This window comes from Chrysochloris asiatica, unplaced genomic scaffold (assembly GCF_000296735.1).
Source record: "Chrysochloris asiatica unplaced genomic scaffold, ChrAsi1.0 scaffold00094, whole genome shotgun sequence".
NCBI lineage: Eukaryota > Metazoa > Chordata > Mammalia > Afrosoricida > Chrysochloridae > Chrysochloris > Chrysochloris asiatica.
Genome location: NW_006408612.1, coordinates 11,524,683 through 11,541,095, shown reverse-complemented (window position 1 = coordinate 11,541,095; position 16,413 = coordinate 11,524,683). Strand labels below are relative to the sequence as shown.

The window sequence follows — 16,413 nt, the reverse complement described above, 5'->3', positions numbered from 1 at the left end:
CTCTTTTTAAAAATAATTTATATTATAAAAATCAAGCAATTTGCTCTTATTTACTTTTCAGTGCCTCCATCTGTGGAGCTGGATGTGAAATTAATTGAAGGCCTTGTGGTAAAAGCTGGCACTACAGTCAGATTCCCTGCCATTATAAGAGGTGTACCTGTTCCTACTGCAAAATGGGCAACTGACGGGAGTGAAATTCAAACAGATGAACACTATACAGTTGAAACTGACAAATTCTCATCTGTGCTTACCATTAAGAACTGCGTAAGGAGAGACACTGGAGAATATCAAATCACTGTTTCCAATGCAGCTGGCAGCAAAACAGTAGCTGTACATCTTACTGTCCTTGATGTTCCTGGTCCACCAACTGGACCTATTGATATTCTGGATGTCACCCCTGAACACATGACTATCTCATGGAAGCCACCAAAGGATGATGGGGGAAGCCCTGTGATAAATTACATTGTTGAGAAACAAGATACAAGGAAAGACACATGGGGTGTTGTCTCTGCAGGAAGCATGAAGACTAGGCTGAAAATCCCACATCTGCAAAAGGGCTCTGAATATGTTTTCCGAGTCAGAGCAGAGAATAAGATAGGTGTTGGTCCTCCCCTTGACTCCACACCTACTGTTGCTAAGCATAAGTTTAATCCTCCATCTCCTCCTGGTAAACCAGTGGTTACTGACATTACTGAAAATGCCGCAACAGTGTCTTGGACCCTGCCAAAATCTGATGGTGGTAGTCCCATAACTGGTTACTATGTAGAACGTCGAGAAATAACTGGCAAATGGGTGAGAGTGAACAAGACACCTATACCTGACCTGAAGTATACAGTGACTGGACTCTATGAAGGAAACACATATGAGTTTAGAATTTTTGCTGAAAACCTTGCAGGACTAAGCAATCCATCCCCAAGTTCTGACCCAATAAAAGCTTGCCGGCCCATCAAACCACCAGGGCCACCTATTAATCCTAAACTAAAGGACAAGACCAAAGAAACTGCTGACTTAGTGTGGACAAAACCTCTCAGTGATGGTGGTAGCCCCATTCTAGGATATGTAGTAGAATGTCAGAAATCTGGCACAACACAATGGAACAGAATTAATAAAGATGAACTCATTAGACAGTGTGCCTTTAAGGTACCTGGACTAATTGAAGGAAATGAATACAGATTCCGTATAAAAGCAGCTAATATTGTGGGAGAAGGAGAGCCAAGAGAACTAGCAGAATCTGTGATTGCAAAAGACATCCTTCATCCCCCAGAAGTAGAACTTGACGTTACTTGTCGTGATGTTATTACTGTTAGAGTGGGTCAAAATATCCGCATCCTTGCTCGAGTCAAAGGCAGACCTGAACCAGATATAACTTGGTCTAAGGAAGGCAAAGTGTTAGTTAAAGATAAGCGGGTTGATCTAATTCAAGATCTGCCTCGCGTAGAGTTACAAATTAAAGAAGCTGTGAGAGCAGACCATGGCAAATATATCATTTCAGCTAAGAACAGCAGTGGGCACGCTCAAGGCTCAGCCATTGTTAATGTCCTTGACAGACCTGGACCTTGTCAGAATTTGAAGGTTAGCAGTGTAACCAAAGAGAACTGTACAATCTCTTGGGAAAACCCACTAGATAACGGTGGCTCAGAAATCACAAATTTCATAGTAGAATATCGCAAACCAAACCAGAAAGGTTGGTCAATTGTTGCTTCAGATGTCACTAGACGACTAATCAAGGCTAACCTTTTAGCCAACAATGAATACTATTTCCGAGTTTGTGCAGAGAACAAAGTGGGTGTTGGACCAACCATTGAAACGAAAACTCCAATTCTGGCTATTAATCCTATTGATAGACCCGGTGAGCCCGAAAACCTTCATATTGCAGATAAAGGGAAGACATTTGTTTACCTAAAGTGGCGGCGGCCTGATTATGATGGTGGCAGCCCAAATCTATCATATCATGTTGAGAGAAGGCTAAAGGGCACTACTGACTGGGAAAGAGTGCATAAAGGAAGCATTAAGGAGACCCACTACATGGTTGACAAGTGTGTTGAAAATCAGATTTATGAGTTCAGAGTGCAAACAAAGAACGAAGCTGGTGAAAGTGACTGGGTAAGGACAGAGGAAGTTGTCGTGAAGGAAGACTTACAGAAACCGGTACTTGATTTGAAATTAAGTGGTGTGCTCACTGTCAAAGCAGGAGATACCATTAGACTTGAGGCAGGAGTTAGAGGCAAACCATTTCCAGAAGTTTCCTGGACCAAGGACAAAGATGCTACAGACTTAACAAGATCACCAAGAGTCACAATTGATACCAGTGCTGAGTCATCTAAATTTTCTCTTACTAAAGCAAAGCGAAGTGATGGTGGTAAATATGTAGTTACAGCAACTAACACAGCTGGCAGTTTTGTGGCCTATGCAACTGTCAATGTTTTAGATAAGCCTGGTCCTGTAAGAAATCTGAAAATTACTGATGTGTCCAGTGATCGTTGTACTGTTCGCTGGGACCCACCTGAGGATGATGGAGGCTGTGAAATACAAAATTATATTCTAGAAAAATGTGAGAGCAAGCGAATGGTGTGGTCTACCTGTTCTGCTGCTGTCTTAATACCTAGTGCTACAGTAACACGTCTCATAGAAGGAAATGAATATATTTTCAGAGTTCGTGCAGAAAATAAAATAGGCACTGGCCCACCAACAGAAAGTAAACCAGTCATTGCGAAAACCAAATTTGATAGACCTGGTCGTCCGGATCCCCCAGAAGTTACTAAAGTAAGCAAAGAGGAGATGACTGTTGTTTGGAACCCACCAGAGTATGATGGTGGCAAGTCCATCACAGGTTATTATCTGGAGAAAAAGGAGAAACATGGAGTACGATGGGTCCCTGTTAACAAAAGTGCCATCCCTGAGAGACGTTTGAAAGTACAGAACCTTCTCCCAGGGCATGAGTATCAGTTCCGTGTCAAGGCCGAAAATGAAATTGGAGTTGGAGAACCAAGTTTACCATCAAGACCAGTGGTGGCAAAAGACCCAATAGGTATGACGTTCTTGTTTGTTGATATTACACCAACTCTTAATCTCAAGTTCAGTGGTATTAAATAGCTAAATTAAGTCAGTAATATCAAAACTTTATTTTAGTCAATATAATTTCTAAATAGCTATTTTACCAAATCACCTACTTTGTACAGTTATAGATTCAAATCTTCTGGGGGAAAAAATAAATAAATAAAGAGGACTCAATTATTAAGAAATTGAAATACCTATCCTCGAACAATTGAGAATTGACTACATAAATAATTAGTTGTGTCCATTTTTTCTTATGTAGTTAACTGTGTAAATCTATTCTTATATAACTTATTTTCAGAACCACCTGGTCCACCAACCAATTTCAAAGTGGTTGATACAACCAAAAGTTCCATAACTCTTGCATGGGGGAAACCAGTCTATGATGGTGGGGCACCAATAATTGGATATGTTGTGGAAATGAGACCAAAAATAGCAGATGCATCACCTGATGAAGGCTGGAAAAGGTGTAATGCTGCAGCACAGCTTGTTCGCATGGAATTCACTGTTACCAGTTTGGATGAAAATCAGGAATATGAATTCAGAGTGTGTGCCCAAAACCAAGTTGGCATTGGACGCCCTGCAGAATTAAAGGAAGCTATTAAACCTAAAGAAATCATAGGTAAGGCCCTACTTTGCACATACTTCACTTCTCACATGCATTCCCCACAGTCTGAAGAGTCAACTAATGACCTGAATGTCATTTACAGAACCTCCAGAAATTGATTTGGATGCCAGCATGAGGAAACTGGTCACAGTGAGAGCAGGATGCCCTATTCGACTGTTTGCCATAGTAAGAGGAAGACCAGCTCCTAAAGTCACTTGGCGAAGAGTGGGTATTGATAACGTGATCAGAAAAGGACAAGTTGATCTGGTTGACACTATGGCCTTCCTCGTCATCCCCAATTCTACCCGTGACGACTCAGGAAAATATTCCTTGACGGTTGTGAACCCAGCAGGAGAAAAGGCTGTATTTGTCAATGTCAGAGTATTAGGTGGGTTACTAAAATGCTATTTCATAAAAAAACATATTTGTTAATATGAATGTTGAGGAGACATGGATATCTGACTCTGTGGTTCTTTACAGATACTCCTGGACCTGTGGCTGATTTAAAAGCTTCAGATGTCACTAAAACATCATGCCATGTTTCCTGGGCGCCTCCTGAAAATGATGGTGGGAGTCAAGTAACACATTATATTGTAGAGAAACGTGAGGCAGAAAGAAAGACATGGTCAATGGTCACCTCAGAAGCTAAGAAAACGAGCTTCCAAGTAACCAACCTTGTTCCTGGGAATGAGTACTTCTTTAGGGTAACTGCTGTCAATGAATATGGCCCTGGTGTTCCAACAGACATCCCTAAACCAGTGCTTGCATCAGATCCTCTAAGTAAGTAATATACTTTCATCCTTATTTTAGCAAAGTCATGATGATACCTAAAACATTTTATTCCATTACTGAATGGGAGAAACCCAAACAGTACAGTACCTTAGTCACTAACGACTTTCTGATCTACCTCATCTTGGACTTTTCATATTCAACATACTGAACTACAAGTTCGGTACACTTTAAAACAAATGACATGCTAACCTAAACATGTTTGTACACTAACAAAGGGATTTGATTCGATTACCAAAATGATTTCCTAAACCATGTTGTTTCTAGGTGAGCCAGACCCTCCAAGGAAAGTAGAAGTTACTGAAATGACAAAAAACAGTGCTGCATTAGCCTGGTTACCACCGCTGCGTGATGGAGGTTCTAAAATTGATGGCTACATCATTAGCTACAGAGCAGAAGACCAACCTGCAGATCGTTGGACAGAGTACTCAGTGGTCAAAGATCTCAACTTGGTTGTCACTGGTCTAAAGGAAGGGAAAAAATATAAATTCAGAGTAGTGGCCAGAAATGCTGTTGGCGTCAGTTTGCCGCGAGAAACTGACGGAGTGTATGAAGCCAAAGAGCAACTATGTAAGTGTTCAATACAACGTTTTTATCAAGTATAAAAGAATTCTCTTTTGATCTGTAGACATTTCTCCATGAGGAATCTGGAGACATTTCAGAAATATGTGGGGGGAAAAAAAGTAGCAAACAGTGTTTGTCAAACATTTGTGCCTCAAACACACAGCAAATAAACTTTAAAATACGAAACAGCATATACACACATGCACATGATTGAATCAAAAGTTCTTGAAACTTTTGTGTGCTGAACTCTATTTTATTTCATTCTTAAAGAAAAAAAAAACAGTCATAATATAAAATTTAATTTCAATCTGCTAATAAGTTGCAACCTGAAATTTTGAAAAACATTAGTTTAATTCTTCCTTACACACACAAGGAGAAGATTACCGCCACTCCAAAAATAAATGTATTTTCATTTTCTTTTAGTGCCACCAAAGATCCTTATGCCTGAGCAAATTACTATTAAAGCTGGAAAGAAACTCCGAATCGAAGCCCATGTGTATGGAAAGCCCAATCCAACCTGTAAATGGAAGAAAGGAGAAGATGAAGTTGTCACATCCAGCCACCTGGCAGTGCACAAAGCAGACAATTCTTCAATTCTCATCATAAAAGATGTTACTAGGAAGGACAGTGGTTACTATAACCTCACTGCAGAGAATAGTGCTGGATCAGACACTCAGAAAATCAAAATTACAGTCATGGGTAAGTAACACATTAGTCAAATAGCTTAATATGCAGGTCAAAAATATGTTTTCCTTGCAAATACCCCTTCTGACATTCCTTTCCTTTTGGTCCATGCAGATGCCCCTGGACCCCCACAGCCTCCATTTGACATTGCTGATATAGACGCTGATGCGTGCTCCCTGTCATGGCACATACCTCTGGAGGATGGAGGCAGTAACATCACCAATTATATAGTGGAGAAGTGTGATGTAAGCCGAGGCGATTGGATTACTGCTCTAGCTTCAGTCACAAAAACTTCCTGCAGAGTTGGGAAGCTGATTCCAGGCCAGGAATATATCTTCCGGGTCCGTGCTGAAAATCGATTTGGCATTTCAGAGCCTCTCACATCACCAAAGATGCTTGCGAAGTTCCCATTTGGTACGTTTCTTATAGGAAGAAAACAAAGCTGTATTCTTTCTAGTCAATTAAGGTCGTTGTTGTTGTTAGGTGCCATCGAGTCGGAACCGACTCATAGCGACCCTATGCACAGCAGAACGAAACAATGTCCAGTCCTGGGCCAACCTCACTACTGTTGCCAGACTTGAGTCCATCAAGTTAGCCACCTGGCTAATCCATCTCATTGGGGGCCTTCCTCTTTTTCTCTGACCCTCCATCTTACCAAGCATGATATCCTTCTCTAGTGACTGTTCCCTCCTGACAATATGTCCAAAGTATGAGAGTCGAAGTTTGGCCATCTTGGCCTCTAAGGAGAGCTCTGGCTGCACTTCTTCCAAAACAGGTCTATTGGTTCTTTTGGCAGCCCATGGCACTTTGAGTATTCTCCTCCAACACGATAATTAAAAGGCGTCAATTCTGCTACGATCTTGCTTATTCACTGTCCAGCTTTTGCATCCATATTAAGGTAGAGACTGACATTTCCCTGTCTTCATTTCCAGGTGTTCCTAGTGAACCAAAGAACGCTAGAGTCACTAAAGTCAACAAAGACTGCATCTTTGTGAAATGGGACAAACCAGACAGTGATGGAGGGAGCCCCATTACTGGCTACCTAATTGAGCGCAAAGAAAGAAACAGTTTGCTCTGGGTGAAAGCTAATGATACTCCTGTCCGGTCAACTGAATACCCTTGTGCTGGCCTTGTTGAAGGTCTTGAGTATTCGTTCAGAATCTATGCCCTAAACAAAGCTGGATCCAGCCCACCCAGCAAACCAACGGAATATGTAACAGCAAGGATGCCAGTTGGTAAGTAAAATTTTTATTTAGTATAATAGGGGACACATTTAAATTTTGGAGTCTTTCAAGATTACTACTTCCATTTAGGAATATATTCTCTTTCTCTTACCATGAGAATGCACTACACACAATTCTGACGTAAGCAAACAAAAAGTACTCAAAAATGCATATGGCTTGGATAACTCTTAAAATGGGATGGTTGTTGTCTCACTGAGCCAGCTACAGGGGCAATAATGTGAATGTGGACTTTTGTAACGTCTCCTCTTAAGATAAATGCTAAGTATGTCTCTTTTGGGTTTAGATCCTCCTGGGAAACCAGAAGTTATTGATGTTTCCAAGAATTCTGCATCTCTCATCTGGGCCCGTCCCAAGCATGATGGAGGCAGCAAAATTATTGGCTATTTCGTAGAAGCTTGCAAGCTTCCTGGTGATAAGTGGGTACGATGCAATACTACACCCCACCAGATTCCTCAGGAAGAGTACACAGCTACTGGTTTAGAGGAGAATGCTCAATATCAATTTAGGGCAATTGCCAAGACCGCGGTAAACATTAGTCCGCCTTCTGAACCTTCTGATCCAGTGACCATCCTTGCAGAAAATGGTAAGATTGTCTTGGATGTTGTGGACAAAGATGTATGTCCCTACTGATGTTCACTTTTCATTAAAAAAAAAAACAAAAAAAAAAAACCTAAATCCTCATCTATGAAAAGGGGACACATAAAATAATTTTTTAAAAAACTATGCAGGCCCTAGAAATTGACTATAGAGAATCTTAATAACATGTTAAATTTAAAAGTGGGATACAAAACTGTGCGGACCATATAGTCACCACCGTACACACACAGAGAAAGCCTACGAAGAAATGCACCAAAGTGGCAACAGTGGAAATCCAGGGGTGTTGGAATTATAGCTTATCTTTGATTTTTCTTTATACTTTCAATATTGTCAAAGTTCTACACTAAATCTGTATTCTTTCAAAATCAGCATGTTAAACATTTTAAATATTATTCTGGCAAGAGATAAGAACATATGAATTCTCCACTGCTATTAAGAATTATATAATAAAATACAGTTTTGCATGTGTTATGTAATTTTATCTTTCTTTTTTCCAGTTCCTCCCAGGATAGAACTGAGTGTGGCTATGAAATCTTTGCTTACTGTGAAAGCTGGAACTAATGTTTGCCTGGATGCTACTGTTTTTGGTAAACCAATGCCAACAGTTTCTTGGAAGAAAGATGATATACCTATAAAAGCAGCAGAAGGCATAAAGATGGCCATGAAGCGGAATCTGTGTACCCTAGAACTCTTCAGTGTGAACCGAAAGGACTCAGGAGACTACACCATTACTGCTGAAAATTCAAGTGGTTCCAAATCAGCCACTATAAAGCTTAAAGTGCTAGGTAACCAAAATACTTAATTAAAATCCCATATTTTACTTGGGTTAATATAATGTAAGCAGTATTTGCAAGATAATATATGAGAAAAGATACATGTCCCAATGAATCTTTCCTAATCACAGAATTGTTTATCGTAGAACAATAGCTTGTTAGAGCTAAAAAGAGCATTAGCAATCTTATACTCCAGTTATCTAAAAAAGTACTTAATTAAAACCCCACATTTTCCTTGGGTTAATACAATGTAAACAGTATTTACAAGATAATATATGAGAAAAAAAATCTGTATCCCAATGAATCTTTCCTAATCACAGTTATTTATCGTAGAACAACAGATTTTTAAAGCTAAAAAGAGCATTAACAATTCTATACTAATTTTCTAATATGAGGATATTAGGATTCTATAAAAGTAAGTAACTTCCAAGGCCACGCAGGAAGTTAATGACAATATTAAGACAACATTCCAGGTCTCCTGACGTCCACTCTTTACTCATTCCCCATTCCACACCTGTCTGTAAAATACTTCACTTTGCTTTCATATTCTTTCAGATAAACCAGGTCCTCCAGCATCTGTAAAAATCAACAAAATGTACGCAGATCGTGCAATGCTTTCCTGGGAACCTCCTCTTGAAGATGGAGGCTCAGAAATCACCAACTATATTGTTGACAAACGTGAAACCAGCAGGCCCAACTGGGCACAAGTTTCATCTACTGTGCCCATCACGAGCTGCAGTGTGGAGAAACTTATAGAGGGTCATGAGTATCAGTTCCGTATTTGTGCTGAAAATAAATATGGAGTGGGCGATCCAATCTTAACTGAACCAGCAATTGCTAAAAACCCATATGGTAGGTTTTTTGGGGTTTTTTTTCCTGTGTTGTTGTTTTATTTTTTTTTTCCCATCTTACTCTTTATTTATCTTTAAGAATGGGAAACTAACTTCCCCATCAATTTCTGCAGATCCACCTGGACGCTGTGATCCTCCTGTTATTAGCAACATAACCAAAGACCATATGACAGTAAGCTGGAAACCACCAGCAGATGATGGCGGCTCGCCCATCACTGGATATTTGGTTGAAAAGCGGGAAACCCAGACAATTAACTGGACTAAAGTCAACAGAAAGCCTGTTATAGAAAGAACAATAAAAGCAACAGGTCTCAAAGAAGGTACCGAATACGAGTTCAGAGTGACAGCTATAAATAAAGCTGGACCAGGCAAACCCAGTGATGCATCCAAAGCTGTTTATGCTCAGGATCCACTGTGTAAGTTTCCATCAAAAAGTTCCATACTCTGTGTATAACTAGCACTAAACAACCAGGAATAAGATTTTAATGAAAAAACAATCTGATTATTTATCCTCAGATCCTCCTGGCCCACCAGCTTTTCCTAAAGTATATGATACAACTCATAGTTCCGTGAGTCTATCCTGGGGCAAGCCAGCCTATGACGGTGGTAGCCCCATCATTGGTTACCTTGTTGAAGTAAAACGAGCTGACTCTGATAACTGGGTGAGGTGCAATTTACCACAGAAGCTACAGAAAACCCGTTTTGAAGTTACTGGTCTGATGGAAAACACAGAATATCAGTTCCGCGTGTATGCCGTTAATAAGATCGGATACAGTGATCCCAGTGATGTTCCAGACAAACACTACCCTAAGGACATCTTAAGTAAGTATTACCAGAGGAAACATATCAGGATTTTTTACTTTAACCAATCATAGTGTAACAGACAGTATAGAGCTTCCTTGTGTACATGTATTTATTTACAAGCTTTAGGGTTGTTGATTCAAAAAGTACATTTTAGAAGAGCTGGGTTGGTTCTTTATTTATTGTTAAGTGCCGTGGAGTCAACTCACAGCAACCCTGTATATAGTTTCTGAGGAGTAGCTGGTTAGTTTGAACTGCTGACCCTGGGTTTCAGATCGACCTTCTGGTCGAGTGCTTTTCCTACAGTACCACACCAAGACTCCTGGTATGTTATAGTACACAAAAAAGACAAAGTAGGATACAAAATGATTTGTGATTATGAAAAGCTTTTCAATACATACAGGAGAATTTCATCACTTTGAAAGAATATGAAATGATATGCTGGGCCTATGGGTTCAGGACCAGTCTCTGGTTACTCCATGGTCAATTGACATAACAGTCCACAAAGACAATGTTTTACATGCTACTTTTATGAGTAGCAACTGGGATCTTAAAAGCTCATGAGGGACCATCTAAGTTGTAACTATTGGTCTCACCCTGTCTGGGGGAAAAAAAAAAAAAAAAAGACACTTGGAAACAATTAGTCTAATGGATTAATGGTCCATGTGAACATCAGTCTCCATGACCCTGAGACCAGAAGAATTAGATGGTGCCCAACTACCACTACCAACTGCTCTGAAAGGGCTCACATTAGAAGGTCTTGACTACTTGAATAGAGTGAGAGAAAACATGGAACAAAACTCAGAATCAAAAAAAATTACAAAACTTATTGGTCACATAGAGCCTGGTGAAACCCCAAGACTATAGCCCTTGGTCACCCTTCAGGTCTGGAACTCAACTCTCAGCCAAAACATAACAAGGCATATAGGAAGGGACCCCAACACTAATGATGTATACACACCATAGAATGGTCCAAAAAAATCACTCAAGATCAAAAGGGGGGCATTTACCTAAAAACAAAATTTAGAAGGAAGGGGAAAGAAGGAGAAGTGAAACAAGAAGCACAGAAGAAATTGGGGGTTGCAGTTATTTTAATAAAACAAATAGGATTTGTTGAATGTAAAACAGATGATCTGCTCTGTACATCTTTAATCAATTCTCAATATAAATTTTAAAAAATAATATGGAGTATAGAAATGCTATTCTGAAGAAAAAAAAATTTTAGCGTTTTTTTTTTCAAATTAAGAAGTAATCTATAAATCAGTTTAATTTCTTGTTCAATTTGCCCCTTTACATAGTATGTAATTTGTAGGCCCTTCATCTTAATTTTCCTTCATTTTTGTTTGTTGTTCTTAAGTGCTGTTGAGTCGATTCTGACTCATAGTGACCCTCTACAGGGTTAGTTTGAACTGCTGACCTGTGGTTTTCAGTCAAGTGCTTGATATTATATTTCATTTCATATGTACCTTTCTTCCTACAGTGAAGTAAGAAAAAAGAGGCAGAATATATGAAAGAATGCCTTCTCTGAATAAGGAAAAGCAAAACAAAAACAGAATAGAACCAAAAATCAATCCTCTACTTTCTTTTAAGATAAGCAGAGTTTGAGGGTTTGTAAAGTTCATGAGAAGAGTGGTATAGATCCTCCAAGGAAGACTTGATTGAGCCTAGAAGATGTTGGAAAATAGAAAAATCAACATGTAGCATAGACTAGTGAAATCGCAAATGACAAGTTCTCAGAATTATATTAAGGATTTTTTTAAAGAACAAGAAAAACTTATAGACAACATATTTTAGGAGTTATAAGACCAGTCCTTGGAAATACATTTAGCCATTACATTTTTATGACTTTAACTTCCTCCATTCCATAATTAAATAGTTCCACCTGAGGGAGAACTTGATGCTGAATTGCGGAAAACACTCATATTGCGTGCTGGAGTTACAATGAGACTGTATGTGCCTGTGAAAGGACGTCCACCTCCAAAGATAACTTGGTCTAAACCGAATGTCAATCTGAGAGAAAGGATTGGACTGGACATTAAGTCAACTGACTTTGACACTTTCTTGCGCTGTGAAAACGTGAACAAATATGATGCAGGGAAATATATCCTGACCCTGGAGAATAGCTGTGGTAAAAAGGAATACACCATTGTAGTGAAAGTTCTTGGTAAGTCTATTTGACAAGAGAATCATACTTTTTTCTTTTTTTTTTAATGTAGTATTTGTGCTTCTTACATGCTCATTTCTTATTTTCCCACAATTTGTTCAGATACTCCTGGGCCACCTGTCAATGTGACTGTTAAGGAAGTAACCAAAGATTCTGCTTATATTACCTGGGATCCTCCCATCATTGATGGTGGAAGTCCCATCATAAACTATGTGGTAGAAAAACGTGATGCAGAGAGGAAATCCTGGTCAACAGTGACAACTGAGTGCCCCAAAACAAGCTTCAGAGTATCAAACTTGGAAGAGGGAAAATCCTACTTCTTCAGGGTGTTTGCTGAAAATGAGTATGGCATTGGTGATCCTGGTGAAACACGTGATGCTGTCAAGGCTTCTGGTAAGGAAATGAGCTATTACCCCATTATTCTGAGTCAACATCTTACCTTGGTTGTCTGGGACTAAGACTGTTCCTTTCTTCTTTGCTTTAGAAACTCCTGGACCAGTTGTGGACCTGAAAGTAATGTCTGTTACTAAGTCATCTTGTGGCATAGGCTGGAAAAAACCTCGCAGTGATGGTGGAAGTCGAATCACTGGTTATGTGGTCGATTTTCTAACTGAAGATCGTAAGTGGCAACGAGTTATGAAATCAATAAACTTACAGTACTCCACAAAAGACTTGATTGAAGGGAAGGAATATACCTTCAGAGTAAGTGCTGAGAATGAAAACGGAGAAGGAACCCCAAGCGAAATCACTGTTGTGGCAAAGGATGACGTTGGTAAGTCTTTATCCATGCATGTTCATTTTCCTTTTGTTTTCACCAAAGTGTGCTCGTGAGCTCTACTCACTGGCTTATATAAAAACCCTTTCAGAACTATAATGATTTGAAAAAACAGAGGGAATAGAAGCAAATACTGTTGAATGATGATGCACAGAGGTGATTGTAATCATTGCAATGAAATGATAAGTGTAAAATGATGTTCTCCCATGTAAACAATCACTCAATTCACAATAAAAACTTAAAAAAAAAAAACACTATAATGATTTCAAAAGATCAATTGCCTGGTCTTAGAAATAACTATTTATCACTTCTGTTTTCCAGTGGCTCCTGATTTAGATTTAAAAGACCTACCTGACTTGTGCTACTTGGCTAAAGAAAATAGCAACTTCCGTCTTAAGATCCCTATAAAAGGCAAGCCAGCTCCATCAGTATCCTGGAAGAAAGGGGAAGATCCCCTAGCAATTGACACAAGAGTCAGTGTTGAGTCATCTGCAGTTAACACAACTCTCGTGGTATATGACTGCCAAAAATCTGATGCTGGGAAATACACAATCACACTTAAAAATGTTGCAGGCACAAAGGAAGGAACTCTGTCTATAAAAGTTGTTGGTAAGCCTGGTATCCCCACTGGACCAATCAAATTTGAGGAAGTCACAGCAGAAGCCATGACCTTAAAATGGGGTCCTCCAAAGGATGATGGAGGTTCTGAAATCACCAACTATATCCTAGAGAAGAGAGACTCTGTAAACAACAAATGGGTGACATGTGCCTCAGCTGTCCAGAAGACCACCTTTAGAGTAACCAGACTTCATGAGGGTGTGGAATATACTTTCAGGGTCAGTGCTGAAAATAAATATGGTGTAGGAGAGGGCCTGAAATCAGAGCCTATTGTTGCTAAACATCCATTTGGTAAGTATCTCAAGATTATAAAACATAAATAGTAAACACATGGTTTTAAGGAAGTTCCTTGTTATAAATCTTATATTGTCTACTTTCCCCTAGATGTGCCTGATGCTCCACCACCTCCCAATATTGTGGATGTCAGACATGATTCGGTGTCTCTAACTTGGACTGACCCCAAGAAAACTGGTGGTTCTCCGATTACAGGTATTTAGTTGGGTCTTATCCGGTAGCTTTTATGTTATTTTGTTCTCAAATTTTCTTTCTAAAAACAAATTGAGTGTGTGCTCCTTATTTATACCATGTCTATACATTCAGTAATGTGTCTTCCTTTCAGTAGATATGGCTAAGATGTTATTTCATTTAAAATAAACTAATGTAATAATTGATAAAGAAAGGCTTTCTCAGTGATACCTCTACTTTCATAAATTAATTTTTTCAACAAACAGTACAATAAATATTCACATCATGAAAGAAAACAAATGCCACTATGCCTAAGCAGTGATAATATATATGCCAGCAAGGATCATTTTTTATTGTGTATATGCACACAGACATATATTTACATATTTGTAAATATCTATATTTATATACATATATACATTGTTGTTGTTGGGTGCCACTGAGCCGGTTCTGACCCATAGTGACCCTGTATAGGGTTTCTGGGGAGCAACTGATGAGCTTGAACCTCCAACCTTGCGGTTCAAACCAACTTAGCAGTCCAGCACATTATCCCACAGCACCACACCAGGATTCCATATCTATATGTATACACATGACCTGGGTGAAAATATGTATGTTTTTATATCATGTTACATTTATAATTTCTATCTAAATTGGTGTATCACTGGGTCTTTTTTAGGGTATCATATTGAATTCAAGGAAAGAAACAGCCTTTTGTGGAAGAGAGCTAACAAGACTCCTATTAAAATGAAAGACTTCAAAGTGACAGGTTTAACTGAAGGCCTTGAATATGAATTCCGAGTAATGGCAATCAACTTAGCAGGAGTGGGCAAGCCAAGCCTACCATCAGAACCAGTTGTGGCACTTGATCCAATTGGTAAGTCCATATGAAGAGAAATCCAGGTGCATTTTCTGCATAAAGAAAACATTGGCATTTGTCTGACTGGCTTTATTTTTGTGTTTTAGATCCTCCTGGCAAACCTGAGGTTATTAGTGTAACTAGGAATTCAGTGACTCTCATTTGGACTGAGCCCAAATATGATGGTGGTCACAAGCTGACTGGATATATAGTGGAGAAGCGGGATCTACCTTCTAAGTCTTGGATGAAAGCAAACCATGTCAATGTCCCAGATTGTGCCTTCACTGTTACTGACCTTGTTGAGGGTGGAAAATATGAATTCAGAATTCGAGCAAAGAATACAGCAGGTGCTATCAGTGCTCCATCAGAAAGTACAGACACCATTATTTGTAAGGATGAATATGGTAAGTCTGTTTCATTTTTTATGCACATAAAAAATAGCAAATCAAGCCTCCCTCCTTTTCTGATTAATTATGTTTTCTTACAGAGCCACCAACCATTGTCCTTGATCCCACAATAAAGGATGGATTAACAGTTAAAGCAGAGAATAACATTGTTTTGAGTGCCATTAGCATTCTTGGCAAACCTCTTCCAAAATCAAGTTGGTCCAGGGCAGGAAAAGACATTAGACCATCAGATATCATTCAGATCTCTTCAACCCCAACATCTTCCATGCTCACTATCAAGTATGCCACTAGGAAAGATGCTGGTGAATACACCATCACTGCTGTCAATCCTTTTGGTACAAAGGAAGAACATGTGAAGGTAACAGTACTTGATGTACCTGGTCCCCCAGGTCCTATTGAAATCAGTAATGTTTCTTCTGAAAAAGCAACACTTACATGGACACCCCCCTTGGAAGATGGCGGCTCACCAATTAAGTCCTATGTTCTTGAAAAGAGAGAAACCAGTAGACTCTTGTGGACAGTGGTTTCTGAAGACATTCAGACTTGCAGGCATGTGGCTACCAAACTTATCCAAGGAAATGAGTACCTATTCCGGGTCTCAGCTGTTAACCAGTATGGCAAAGGGGAACCTGTAGAGTCTGAACCTGTCAAAATGGTAGACAGATTTGGTATGTAAAGCACGTGGGGGAACTGGTACAAGACATTTACAGCAGAGTTTAAGAAGTCGTGGGTTTCTCATCAGTTTGCTTGCTTTTCAGGTCCCCCTGGCCCTCCTGGAAAACCAGAGGTATCCAATGTCACCAAGAACAGTGCTACTGTCAGTTGGAAAAGGCCAATTGATGATGGTGGCAGTGAGATCACAGGATATCATGTCGAAAGGAGAGAAAAGAAAAGCTTGCGATGGGTGAGAGCCACGAAGACACCAGTGTCTGATCTCAGATGCAAAGTAACAGGACTGCAAGAAGGAAACACGTATGAATTCCGTGTCAGTGCAGAAAACAGAGCTGGAATTGGTCCACCTAGTGATGCTTCAAATTCTGTTCTGATGAAAGATGCAGCATGTTAGTATTTATATCTTCTTCAACACAGTTCATTTAAAAGGGCAAATATCTTCTATAATACATTCAAAAGCCAAACTCTTAATGTATACTTTTGTGTCCT

The 16,413-nt window shown here is 39.4% G+C and overlaps 1 protein-coding gene across 1 annotated transcript in view; it reads left to right on the top strand.

Annotated features, from left to right (window-relative positions):
* LOC102841613 (titin-like) overlaps positions 1 to 16,413 on the top strand; it is a 305,333-nt gene that overhangs the window by 236,180 nt on the left and 52,740 nt on the right. Inside the window, exons 287-308 of the mRNA XM_006866702.1 lie at positions 62 to 3,028; positions 3,356 to 3,676; positions 3,765 to 4,049; positions 4,142 to 4,441; positions 4,718 to 5,020; positions 5,438 to 5,713; positions 5,813 to 6,112; positions 6,631 to 6,933; positions 7,226 to 7,525; positions 8,037 to 8,324; positions 8,868 to 9,164; positions 9,277 to 9,579; positions 9,680 to 9,985; positions 11,841 to 12,128; positions 12,231 to 12,521; positions 12,613 to 12,900; positions 13,225 to 13,812; positions 13,906 to 14,010; positions 14,666 to 14,863; positions 14,953 to 15,249; positions 15,333 to 15,920; positions 16,011 to 16,313. Coding sequence (XP_006866764.1) covers positions 62 to 3,028; positions 3,356 to 3,676; positions 3,765 to 4,049; positions 4,142 to 4,441; positions 4,718 to 5,020; positions 5,438 to 5,713; positions 5,813 to 6,112; positions 6,631 to 6,933; positions 7,226 to 7,525; positions 8,037 to 8,324; positions 8,868 to 9,164; positions 9,277 to 9,579; positions 9,680 to 9,985; positions 11,841 to 12,128; positions 12,231 to 12,521; positions 12,613 to 12,900; positions 13,225 to 13,812; positions 13,906 to 14,010; positions 14,666 to 14,863; positions 14,953 to 15,249; positions 15,333 to 15,920; positions 16,011 to 16,313 — 9,495 coding nt within the window. The remainder of the gene's footprint in view (positions 1 to 61; positions 3,029 to 3,355; positions 3,677 to 3,764; positions 4,050 to 4,141; positions 4,442 to 4,717; positions 5,021 to 5,437; positions 5,714 to 5,812; positions 6,113 to 6,630; positions 6,934 to 7,225; positions 7,526 to 8,036; positions 8,325 to 8,867; positions 9,165 to 9,276; positions 9,580 to 9,679; positions 9,986 to 11,840; positions 12,129 to 12,230; positions 12,522 to 12,612; positions 12,901 to 13,224; positions 13,813 to 13,905; positions 14,011 to 14,665; positions 14,864 to 14,952; positions 15,250 to 15,332; positions 15,921 to 16,010; positions 16,314 to 16,413) is intronic.